The 13,918-nt window shown below is 33.8% G+C and overlaps 1 protein-coding gene across 4 annotated transcripts in view; it reads right to left on the bottom strand.

Moving 5' to 3' along the window:
* The window catches only part of LOC150107798 (kinase suppressor of Ras 1-like), a 441,142-nt gene that overhangs the window by 173,587 nt on the left and 253,637 nt on the right, over nucleotides 1-13,918 (bottom strand). For all 4 annotated transcript variants that reach the window (XM_090391553.1, XM_090391555.1, XM_090391554.1 and 1 more), the window contains exon 12: nucleotides 1,548-1,633. In XM_090391553.1, coding sequence (XP_090247679.1) covers nucleotides 1,548-1,633 — 86 coding nt within the window. The remainder of the gene's footprint in view (nucleotides 1-1,547; nucleotides 1,634-13,918) is intronic.

Below are 13,918 nucleotides of genomic sequence, written 5' to 3'. Positions count from 1 at the left end.
TAGGAGGGATATGATTTAGACATATAAGCTAGTATGGGATTGTTACTAGGTACATGGAAGAGATTTTTCTTAGAATGGGGATAGGGTAGAACAAGAGGCCATCGCTGGAAACTGTATAAGAATGGAGTGTGAGCAGAGGAGTGAGGCGCAGGTTCTTTGCATGGAATGGATTGCCTGAGTGTGTTGTGAATGTATACATGTTCAATCAGTTAAGGTATAGTTGTATGAGCATTGAGCGATAATGTATACCTTCCACAATGAGTCTCTAACTCCATGGAGGTCAGATGTTAATAATAAAGAATATTATTTTTAGAATAAGACACCTAAAATGTGATGATGTAAAAGTTGCCTCACTCTTCAACATAAGTATCATTATACTTAGACTCACTTCACTCAATGTTCAATATGCCATGTGTTAATAAGTTATCTGTGACTATTACTTTTGCTATGCTGGCCAAAGAACACAAGAGATTAAATAAAAAGGACATAAAATCAAGATTGGGTTTTCATATCACTATCAAATAACATTGTGTTTGGCAAAACTAAGATGCTTTACATTTCTTAAAGCAGCTAGGTAAAGAAATTCAGAGCAGTAATCGATATTTGTACTCTCACTAGGAGCAACAAGAACGGATATGATACTGATTTACATGGGATTTACAATAGATGTATGTTTACATCTATTGTGATAAACAATTCATTCAAAAAAATATGGGAGATGAAGAGTACACACATTTAATAGTATGGACATATATAATGCAGCATCAAAGACAATGAATTTTGTAATGAACTATAACTCTAATACGATGTAAACCTGCTCTGCTTACTTTTGTAATAGCTGTTAGTGTTAATTATAATGAAGAGCCAAAAGCTTCAATTCGGCGACATGAACAAGTTAAGAGATATTACATCCCATATTGTTTCTTAGCCGAATATAGAAACTATATAAAGTTTGGCGATTCCAAGCGTAAGCAAATACCTGGATAGTGCAGCAACTGACCCTTGAAGGTAGTGCAAGCTGAGGCAACTCATGTAAAAGGTGGAGCAAGCTCTAATCACTATTCTTGATATTAGGCTGTTAGTGTACTTGTAATTTCAAAAAAAAAAAAAACTAACTGCAGACTAAGAAAACTAGATGATTAAATGAACTTTTTTTACTACGAACACACTAAGCTGTTTCTTAAGAATAATGAAATCACAGGTTACCTTTACAGAGTGTTGGGTGGTTAATTAAATGTTAATTTTTTATTTATTTATACAAATCAAAAAAATTCAAACATGAGAGTAACGTATGTTGTTTAGGATGCTTTCTTCCAGTTATGTTAAATATGTGGTTACTTAATAAAGGAATAGTCGACACATTATTTATGCTAAATAAAACAATACCTTAAAATTCCCATATCCTACAATGGTGGCCTGTAAGAAGGGATTCACTACATATATAAACTACCCATAATTAAGCTTAATAATTACTCATTTACATAAGCAAAGGATGTGTGGCTATATACAGTGTATATAACAAAAATGCTACAGTATTTAATACATACTTGTAAACAGTACCAAATCTTCCTGTTCCAACTTCCTCTTCAATTTGAAGCTCATCAAATGGGATATCCCACTCCCTGAGAGATAACTAAAGAGAGAAATAGGAGGAAGGAGGCATGGTATTATAGTATACTGTATGCTAACAAAGCTGAAAAAAATTAGAGAAAACAACAAGATCAGGAATTAGGAACTGTTCTTGATTCTCGACCTTGTTGTTCACATATTCAAATTATACTCTTTATTATATCACAAAATTTTCATAAGCTCATGTTGTTCTTATGAAAATTTCAATGATATGATATGATATGATACAACCAAACTTATGATAACGTTTGCTATGAAAAAAAACACGAACTATAGCAAGAATACTCTATTTCTTCACAACTACTGTTGACTCATTGATTTTAAGCGCTGGAGATGAAATGTTTTATCTCCAGCACTTTTCCAAAGGACTGCCTCATTTTATAAACTAACCTATAAATATGAAATATTTCAATTAAATTTGGAAGATTGATATACATATTGGTGGAAGACAACAGAAAGTGACAACACAAAAAGAAAAATTCTAGCACAACTATTTGCATTAAAATACAGTCGATTCATATTATAGCAAACTTCAGGACTAAAGAACATGATAGATATTTGAAAGCAGTGAGGGAAGCAACATAACACTCCATAGATGGATCAATCTGCAACTTAACATTCAAATGGATAGAAGTAGTGCAATGATCATTGTTGTGTACTATGTATTTTTTTTTTCTTTACAAGATTTAATTTTCAGTAGAAGTAGGGAAAAACATTTTGTATCTCTTATGACAAAGATGTGCTACAGAATTTTGTGAAGCTCAGGAAAAGTGGTCAAATATGAAATGTCTGCAGTCATTTCATAACAAGCAAAGCAAAGTATTCAATTGGTTTTAAAGGGAGGGAAAAAAAAGGTTAGTTGATAAAGGTTAAAGCAGAAGAAAGAATCACTATTTCAGACATGACTATCAAACCTGTTAATTCATTACAGTATTAATCTGCAGCAAAATTCAACTTTTTTGGATTATGGATAATAAAAAAATTATTTTGTTGTACAAAACTCATTTTTATTACCTGTAACCCAAATACCAGCCAAGTGTCTGGAAACATAAAACTCATCACCTGAAAATCTATCTTGATCCAGAGTAATTTCATAATAAGGTGATACACCTTTTCACTACTTGTATATGGGAAATATATATCTTCAGCCTTGGAATCCCCTTTGAGTCTTGTTCCCACTGATGAGACCTCAATAAAAGTCAAACTGATCTGAGTAATGGCTCTTAACATAATGCTTAGCACTATACACACACAAAAGGATGTGCACTATGCATTATGGGATACTAAGGCAACTGATATGAAGTCATTAGCCTCTATATGCAAGTAGTTAAGCCGTGAAGATACTGCACATGCAGGCTTTGTATGCTTACACCTGGATAAAGGATTAAACCAAGAATATCATTTCTTGGCATCTTTAATTTATATTATATCATCTGAAAAATTCTGCATGAAGCTTTCATCCAGTAAAAAGGCAATGATAATACAGTTTCTCATTCGAAAGGCATGATTCTTTGCCACTGGATAATGCACAGAAACACTTAGAAGCAATGTGTAATTCAGGGAGAGAGAATATAGTTCTTGATGACCAATGGCTTTTGCATCAAGACAATGCATAATCACATACAGCACTTCTGATAATAGCAGTACTGGTTGTCAGTAGAACAAGAGTCATGCAGTCATACGTTCACAATACGTAGCATATGATTTCTGGACATTTCCTGTGCTAAAGCATCAGATATAAGAAACATGACTCGTGTTCTACTGACAACCAATACTGCTATTATCAGAAGTGCTGCATGTGATTATGCAGTCTTGGTGCAAAAGACATAATTTGAGAAGTAGGTGGAAAAAAAAATAAAAATAAAAAACCATGTGAGAGCAACAATGTTGAAGTCAAGTTATATACTTAAAGCTCCACTGTTATTATGGGAATTTGCTATAACAGTGTTTGCTGTAGTGATTATAGATGTACACAGTAAAACTTTGCAAAGTTCTGAAATTCAAGTTAAAAATCATAATTTTGACTTTTTTTTGAAAACACATTTAATTAATATCAGCCTCTCCATCCTAACTCCAGACCTGCCTACAAGACATGGACCCTGTTAGGTTGAGTAGCTTCATGAATTAAATTAATGGTTAGATCAAACCCCAGCGGAAGCAGTGTTGGTAAACAGATGAGGGTAGTATTTTAATGCTATGCTGGAAGAAGGCATTGCTAGTTAGATGCTATCAGGACAGACAGCATCTAAAAGATGGCAGTGGAAGAACCAATTTTTTTTGATCACCTGCGACATCCACAGCCTCGGTAAGTGAAGGTTACTTTCCTCCACACTTCAGAATCTGATCAAGAGAAACAGAATATCTGACCAAAGCAAAGAAGGTAATTTCTCAGAAGCACTGGCTCCCAGTCCTGTACAACTTATGTAAAACAAACCAAAGTAGTGATTTTGACTCTTTTAGAGCAGAGAGTACTAAGAATCTTGCAGAAGATGGCAGGCTGCCATGGAAATATTTTACCTTGCAACATTTAAAATGAGAACTTTGGCTAAGAACTTTCACATAGACTTTTTTTGAAACAGATCGGTAACCTGAAATTTGATTTTCTGGCATTATGTGAAGCAAAAAGAAAAGCTACTCTGACTACAAAATGGAAGAATTACCATGTCTTCATTGATGAATCCCATCCAGGAAACAATTTTCATAGAGTTGGATTTATATTTGTACCAAAACAAATCCAAAATGTCTTATCTTGCAACACTTTATCAGAAAAACATTAAAAATAACAGTCTGCTATGCACCAACTTCCACAACTGATAATGAAATGATAGATTTCTACAAGCAAATGAAGACAGTTTAAAAGATAAAAACACATATACAATAGTGTGTGAGGATTTCAATGGCAAAACTGGTCAAGGCCAGTCTGGAAAAAAAATATGTGGGTCCATGGGTAACAGATGATAGAAATGAAAGATGAGAGAGAGAGAGTCTGGCAGAGTTTGATGAAGCAGAGAGGCTTTATATAATGAATACTTTTTTTAAAGCACTTTGGAAGAAGATGGATATGGAGATCTTTGAATGGAGTAACAAGAAATGAAACTGACTACATTATGACAAATTACAGAAGAATCATAAAAAAGTTGGAACAATTGGACAATACATACTGTGACATACAACTCAGATCACAGACCATTAAGAGCCATACTTCATATAGACAAAAGACAAAGAAGCAAAAAAAATATGAGCAATATAAAACCATAAATGACCAAAATGTATTGATAGGAAGAAGTTTGGTAAATTAGTAAAACAGACTGATTGGAGTTTGGAAGTAGACACAGATAAAGACTTGGCCAAATTCAACCAACAAATAAAGCAATGCAAAACAGGCAGAATTTATGACAGAAAAGAATCACAGGGTGCATCTCAGCCTAGAAATTCTCAAACTGCTACATAAAAGAGTTAAAAGAATCAAGTCATACTCATTTAGAATATATATAATGTTAGCAAATTACTGAGGATAAAGATACAAGAAGATTACAGCAAATTTAGAATAAGTAAACTATAAGCAGCAGCAGCAGAAAAATAAAGTAGCCAAAAAAAATAATAAAAAAAAAGATATATACTGTTTGATATATTACAAAAAATAAATATACCTAATATTTTGCTACATGCAATATTGAATATATACAAATATAATGAAATAAAAATAAAAATAAATGAAAAGTTGTCTGAAAAACAATCTATAAACCAAGGAGTAAGACAGGGATGTCCTCTGTCTCTCTCCAACACTTTTCAATATTTACATTAATGAAATATTAATACAGTGGAACACCTTAAACAATCAAGATATAGAAATTTCCCAGAATAACAAAATGAATACGCTATTATTTGCAGATGATCAGGTAATAATCAGATAAGGAAGACAATTTACAAAGAGCAATATATAATTTAAGCATTATAGTAGAACAGTTTGGAATGAAAATTTCCATAGATAAAATTAAAACAATGCTATTTAGTGGACAGACTCCAGTTAGAAACAAAATAGTTATTAATAATAAAATAATAGAACAGATAAATACTTTGAGTTATCTTGGATGTGAGATATCATATGAAGGAGAAAAAGACATAAAATTAAAAACTTCAAAATTTTTAACAGATTATAGGCCTGATAAATAGAACACTCAACCCAAATACAGTACAAAAAGAAACACACTTGAAAATATACAATACTTTAGCAGTGTCCACATTATTATATGGCAGTGAAATTTGGGAAATAAACAAACAAGATAAACAAAGAACAAAAACAAGTGAAATGAGATTTATGAGAAGAACTGCAAAATACACATTATTAGATCAAAAAAGGAACGAAGACATTTTAAAAGAACTAAAAACAAAATCAATAGAAGAAAAACTAAACAATTATAAGCAAAAATGGATTGAACTTGTAAACCGAATGGCCAACACCCTAAACAAATACTAAAATATAAGCCAATTGGAAAGAGAAGGCAGGGTAGACCTCAAAAAAGGATATTGGATGGATAATGAGACCAGAACAGACCAATATGGTTTATACCCGTAATTAGTGTTATGATGATGATGATGCCTAAAAAAATAGACATGGAATTAATGATTAACAAGCAATAATATCAGCTCTCCTAGATGAACAGAATATCAGGAAAACAAACAGAAGAAAAATGGAAAGAACTCTCCATAATTACTACAGTAAGCTTTACTTATCCAAACAAACGTCACTCCAATAAAGTTAACTTAGCATAAAAAAGCACCATAAAGAAGAAGTACTTATGAAGTTCAGTGTAAGTGGTGTTTGCATTCACCACGATGAAAAACTGAAAAATGGAAACAATATCATCTTCCACTTTGCTATTTATCAATTTCAAAAAAAGCATGACACAGAAAATAATACAGCTTTCCAGGCACTAAAAGATTGCCATTCCTTATGCTGGGGACAGTTTCTAAAAAGATTGCTACACTCCTCAAGCCACATGAAATACGAGTGACTTTTAAACCTCTAAAGACTATCTGCCACTTTTTCAGATCTCCGAAAGATAGTTATGCCTTCTTCAAATATGCCGTGTCTATAGCATCCCCTGTTCATGTGGATTAAATTACATTGTTCAGTTGATATCATACATGCATGGCGCATGTATGATATCAACTGTTATTATGCAGGACCATTCTGTAATTAGCAGCGAAATTTAACTCTGGCATGCTTAATGATCTCATGAGGGTCTTCCAAATATTTGCTAGAATTAAATCTTGATTTCTATTGAGGTTGCGTTTAGAATGGATGACTGCTATAGCTTCTTTTATGTTTCGGGAACGGAAATCTTCTTCTAAATAGGACATGGAGCTTTTGTCCCATACGATGGGACAAAAGCTCAATTCGGTATGGTTTGTCCTCGAGAAATGAAGGGCTAACCCAGAGTTGTCTACATCTCTGACGTGTTCTCTTTTTCTTATTAACAAATTTCTTGAGGTCTGAACAATGTAATTTAATCCACATGAACAGGGGATGCTACAGACACGGCATATTTGAAGAAGGCATAACTATCTTTCGGAGATCTGAAAAAGTGGCAGATAGTCTTTAAAGGTTTAAAAGTCACTTGTATTTCATGTGGCTTGAGGAGTGTAGCAATCTTTTTAGAAACTGTCCCAGCATAAGGAATGGCAATGGTGGATTTGTAACGTGTTTCCTCAGATTGTTGTTGTGTGTATGTGTGTGTGGGGGGGGGGGGGGGGGGGGGGGGTTGCAGAAAAGTATCTTATGGATCAGTTTTTTTGGATAACCATTGTCTATTAGGGTTTTTGATATATGGGATAATTCATCTTTGAGATCTTTTTCTACTATTGTGATGCACATGGCTCAGTTTTTGAGAAATGTGGCACGAAGATGTGAAGTGCAAATATCGACGTGTGTTGGTTGGTTTGCGATAGACTGCAAGGCTAATATGTCCATCCATTTCTTTTTGAATTAAGATATCCAGGAATGACAATTGTTTGTCCTTCTCAAGTTCCAAGGTGAACTTTATTTTGTGATGGAAGGAGTTAATCTTGGTTAGAAAATCAAAAAGATCTTTTTCTGCGTTTTTCCATATGATAAAGACGTCATCCACATACCTCCACCACACTGTGGGTCTAGGGTCTAATTGAGACAGAATGTCATTTTCCAGTTTCTCCATAAAAAGATCTGCACAAGGGGGGGGGAGAGGGCTGCCCATTGTGAGGCCTCTTAATTGTTCATAAATCATTCCATTCCATAAAAAAAAAAATTAGATTTTAGGCAATGATGGAAAAGAGAAGCAATATCTTGAGGAAAAAGGCTGCTCAAAATGCGGATTACTTCTACTGGAACATTAGTAAATAAGGATATTACATCCAGGCTTGCAAGAATGTCTGTTTCAGAGATTGAGATCTTCAATTTATCAAAAAATGTTGTGAATTTTTTATGTAGGTATCCGAATTACGGACATGTGCCTTTAAAAGACTGGTGAGGTGTTTCGATAATAAGTATGTAGGAGAATTAATTCCATCCACTATCGGGCGTAGAGGTATTCCATTTTTGTGCACTTTGGGAGAGCCATATAATCATGCCGTTAGTGGATGTAACGACTTTAATCTTCGTTTTAGGTCTGTTGGCTAGCTGTCCATATTACGTATCAAGTTGTTTGTTTCATTATGATTTTTTTCCTGTGGGGTCTGAATCTAATGTATGATAGGTAGATGTGTCAGAGAGTAAGTCCGTGATCTTTTTTCATATAATCTCTGGTGTTTAAGACAACTCTAGAGTTATCTTTATCTGCTTTTAAGTTGATAATTCTTCTTATTTTTTCTTCAAACTAAACATAGCTCTGGCAATAGCAAAACTGAACCCTTTCTTTACTATACTAACTTCCGGTTTAGATAAAACGTGGTCAGAAAAGTTAAAGATTACTTCGTTATCTGGCAGATTAGGTCTTGACCTATTAACTGTTTTCATAAAGAGTGTTGAATTTTTCAATTTGACTTTTTTTGCTCATAGAAAAGGCCTTGTTAAAACTATTATTTATCATTTTGTCTAAAAGTGACCATAGGTTTTGGTCTATGTTGTAGAAGATGTCTTTGTATATTTGATAGCATGTCATATCTACTTTGCTTAATTCAAATCTAACATATTGTATTCCCTCACGTAAAAGCGGCAAGGATGTTTTGAAATATATTTGTTTAGCCCTTCTTGGGTGGAACTGTTCTTTCATAATTAGAAACTTAGGAATGATGTTGTAGTCCCTGCATCTTTTTAAGAAAGTAAGGTGGTTAATAAGTCTAGTTTTTTTACATTAAAGTTGTTCAAATCTACGTACCTGATGCCTCATTTCCCCATAGAGACTATTCATAACGATTGTATATTATTTTTGACCATCTAATTTTTTCTTATGGAATGGAACAATTTACGAACAATTAACAGGCCTCGCAATGGGCAACCCTTTTTACCCCCATGGGGAATTCTCTTTATGGAGAAACTGGAAAATGACAATCTGTCTCAATTAGACCCTAAACCCAGAGTGTGGTGGAGGTATGTGGATGACATCTTTATTGTATGGAAAAACACAGAAAACGATCTTTTTGATTTTCTAACCAAGATTACCTCCTTCCATCACAAAATAAAGTTCATCTTGGAACTTGAGAAGGAAAAACAATTGTCATTCCTGGATACCTTAATTAAAAAAAAAAAAAATGGATGGACATATCAGCCTTGCAATCTATCGCAAACCAACCAACACAGGTCGATATTTGCACTTCACGTTTTTGCACCGCATTTCTCAAAAACTAAGCATCATACACATGCTCAAAAATAAAGCCACTCACATCACAACAGAAGAAAAAGATCTCGAAGATGAATTATCCCATATATCAAAAACCCTAATAGACAATGGTTATCCAAAAAAACTGATCCATAAGATACTCTTTACTGCGATCCCCCCACAACAACAATCTGAGGAAGAAACACGTTACAAATCCACCATTGCCATTCCTTATGCTTGGACAGTTTTTCTAAAAAGATTTACACTCCTCAAGCCACATGAAATACGAGTGACTTTTAAACCTTTAAAGACTATCCGCCACTTTTTAAGATCTCCAAAAGAGAGTTATGCCTTCTTCAAATACGCTGGTGTCTATAACATCCCTGTTTACGAGGATTAAATTACATTGGTCAGAATTCAAGAAGTTTGAAATAAGAAAAAGAGAACACGTCGGAGATGTAAACAAGAACAGAGAAGACAACTCTAGGTTAGCCCTTCATTTCTCGAGGACAAACCATACTATTGAATGGGACAAAAGCTCCATGCTCTATTTAAAAGATTTCCGTTCCCGAAACATAAAAGAAGCTACAGCAGTCATCTGTTCTAAATGTCACCTCAATAGAAATCAAGGTTTAATTCTAGCTGATATCTGGAAGACCTTCATAAGATCATTAAGCATGCCAGAGTTAAATTTCACTGCTTATTACAGAACGTTCCTGTACAACAGTTGATATCATACACACTCCATGAGTTTGATGTACGCTTTCTTCTGTATTTGTAAAAAATACAACTGTATTCAGTTCATTCCTTCACGAACAGTTTAAGTTGTTTTGTATCTCTTTTATACACCCTGACGAAGACAGACAGCTAAGTTGGCGAAACTTGTTTTTTTTTTACTCAGTATCAATTATTAAAATCCTTCAGCTAATATACAACCCAGTTTATGTTAATTTCTTGCATTCATTAGATGGTAGAAAATAATACAGAATCGTTACTGTTTCTTTAAATGTTTAATTTAAAACAGGATAATTACTTTTCAGTGTAAAAACAGACAACTTGTACTGTGTAACGCACTGTGAAGAATGGTTCAAATAATTTCAAATGAACTAAAAACTTTGAAAGAAAGACGCATAACTCAAGCATTCTTTGAAGAATTCAAAGAATTCTAATATGTTTTACTAAGAAAAAAAAATTATGACATACCACTTCATTGCTATCACCACTGATAACAATGAAGAATAATAATGTTACTGCATTTCAGCAATGTTGAACTATCAATCAGCTTGTCAAGATTTCACATTTACAAAATTGTAACTATAGGGATAACAATTGTGAATATCAAAACTAATCTACATCTGGAGAACTGTAAATATTTTTTTCAATTACAAGAGTAATGGAGAATATGTTGAAAAGGTTCCTGAATAAATATTAATTTATTCCTTAAAATAGTAATAAATTGAAAAGTTGGTGAAGAACAAGCTGGATTCAGGCCAAATAGAGGCTGTCAGGATCAGATCTTCACTTTACAACAAATAGTTGAGAAATCATGGGAATATATCAAAGATCTGTATTTAAGTTTTGCAGATCCGGAAAAGGCATGTGACAAGGTGCCAAAAGAGAAGCTATTCAATATGCTACAGTTATATGGTGCCAATGGGGCATTATATAACCAAGAATATAATTTCTTGGCAACTTTTTATAGTATAACAAAGCAGATAAACTTCCAACATCTGCTGGCCTAGTTGGCCGAGTGGTTAGAGTATCTGCTCTCCAGCCAAAAGGTTGCAGGTTTGAATCCTGCCGTGGACATGGATGTTTCTGATTGTCTGTGAAAATGCTGGTGGTGGTTGGCGGTAGATGGCGTTGGTGTAGATGGAGTGTTGTGGAGTAGGTGTCCTCCCTTGATGAGTCTTTGGACTCCCGGGAGGTGCTGTGTAATAATAATAATCTATTTCTAATCCAGAGTATTTTAGTAATAAGGTGTGACACCTTTTGGATACTCATATATGGAAATATGACTTCGACTTCTGCATTACTTCAACCTTGGTATCATTTCTTGATCTGGCTCCCACTGATGAGACTTCAATAAAGGTCGAAACCGATCTGGGTAGTGACCATTCCGTAATGCACAGCATTATACATATATGTAAGGATATGTGCTTTGCATTATGGGATGCTAAGGCAAGTGATGTGAAGTCATTAGCCTCTATATACGAGTTGCAATATGCCCTCTGAATTTCCAAGAAAGGTTATAAACTTACAGTATTTGGTAACGAGGGTAGGCTAAGAGGTAAATAATCTTGTTTAATGCATTCCATGTTGACTCCAAAGCAGGAAGCCTACCCAAGAGACAAAATATATTATTTTTTAAAGAATTTCTAGCTCATAATAAACAGGATAGTGGTCTCATACTGGGGAAAGTCATTCATCAGTTTAATTCGCCCATACTCATAATAATGTACTATAGGCTAAGCCTTTTTGTGGGTATGTGATACACATTAAAAACTTGTGCATAGTTTTATTTGTTTTTAAAATTCCATATTCTTTGAGGGAAGGGGGAAACTTATTGTAAATAAGAATATTCACTATTGAAAATGCTAATCTAAACTGTATCCTGCACTATAAATTAAAGATACCAAGAAATTATATACTCAGTTTAATCTTTATCCAAGTGTAAGCAAACAAAGTTTGCACCTGAAGTATTTTCAGGACTGGGGCAACTCCTATACAAATGCTAATGACTTCACATCACTTGCCTTAGTATCCCTTAATGCGAAGCACATATTCTTGCAGACATGTATAATGCTATGCGTTATAAGAAGGGTCACTACCAGACCTGTTTTGACAGTGACCCTTCTTATAACGCATAGCATTATACATGTCTGCAAGAATATGTGCTTAGCATTAAGGGATACTAAGGCAGGTGATGTGAAGTCATTAGCATTTGTATAGGAGTTGCCCCAGTCCTGAAAATACTTCAGGTGCAAACTTTGTTTGCTTAGCCATGAGGTATATCCAATGTATCTTGGATATACCTCATGGCTAGACACATTGGATACATTTTTAGTGCACCTTAACACATCATCACAAATTAAATTTCACTATAGAAAAAGATGTGTAATAGATTTCACAGTTTGATATGAACACAGGTGGATAAGAAAATAACTATTTATTAACTTAAACGCTAATATTTCGCTGGTATTATATCCAGCTTCTTCAGAGCACACAACACAAAGTTTGTTACAAATGCAAAACAACCACAATCTGGTGTAACAGTGCTTTTACTTTAACCAGTGGCTAGTAAAAGTAATTACAGCGCGCAACACAAGACTAAAGTCCTAATATGGCAGCATCTAGGTTAAAAAAAAAAATCAAAGTTTTGAAATAGTAGTCCAAATGATAGTCTTAGAAAGTTTGAAAAAATAAAATAAAATAAAAGTAATAAATATTAATTTGGTCTTAAGATGACTATCTCCCAAATCTTTGGTAGATTTATACAGCCATACTTGTTAAGGTTTGGAGTATGTTTTAAGGCTTCTGTTGATTCTAGGAACAACCTCACTGACTTGTAGAAGCTTCTGTGCATTACTTTTGTTTCTTTCCAATTGATCCTGTGTGCAGGGGTATCCAAAGCATGGTCCGCCAGACCCGACTTGCCATAGCACACAGGATCAATTGGAAAGAAACAAAAGTAATGCACAGAAGCTTCTACAAGTCAGAAAGGTTGTTCCTGGAATCAACTGAAGCCTTAAAACATACTCCAAACCTTAGTAAGTATGGCTGTATAAATCTACCAAAGATTTGGGAGACAGTCATCTTAAGACCAAATTAATATTTATTACTTTTATTTTTTCTAACTTTCTAAGACTATCATTTGGACTACTATTTAAAAACTTGGAATTTTTTTTTTTTTTTAACCTAGATGGTGCCATATTATGACTTTAGTCTTGTGTTGCATGCTGCAATTACTTTTACTAGCCCCACTGTTATACCTGATTGTGGTTGTTTTGCATTTGTAACAAACTTTGTGTTGTGTGCTCTGAAGATGCTGGATATAATACCAGCGAAATATTATCTTTTAAGTTAATAAATAGTTATTTTCTTATCCATCTGTGTTCATATCAAACTGCTGTGAAATCTATTACAAAAATGTCTGACTAACACATAATCCTATCCACGCATATAAATATGTCTCATTATCATTTTACATTTATAGAAAACCCACACATACAGAGAGTTCTTCACATAAGCTATCACACCACCATTCCAATTAGTATTTGTTCAAATAACATGTCCTTGAAACTTGAGCTCAAGTGCCTTCACAACACTTTTTCAATGGCTACAATCCTTATGAAATAGTATAACTTATTTTAATGGTATTGCAAAACTAAATGTAACAAAATGTACATAACAAAACTAAATTTACTGGTATTAACAAATAAAACTAAATATAAAAGGATGTTTATTAACTATGGCTACATTTCACTGGATTT

Source organism: Typopeltis vanoorti, chromosome 4 (assembly GCF_054136105.1).
Source record: "Typopeltis vanoorti isolate ZY-2024b chromosome 4, IOZ_Tvanoo_1.0, whole genome shotgun sequence".
Lineage (NCBI taxonomy): Eukaryota > Metazoa > Arthropoda > Arachnida > Uropygi > Thelyphonidae > Typopeltis > Typopeltis vanoorti.
Note: the sequence above shows the minus strand (reverse complement) of the source record. Positions and strands in the feature narration are given on the sequence as shown.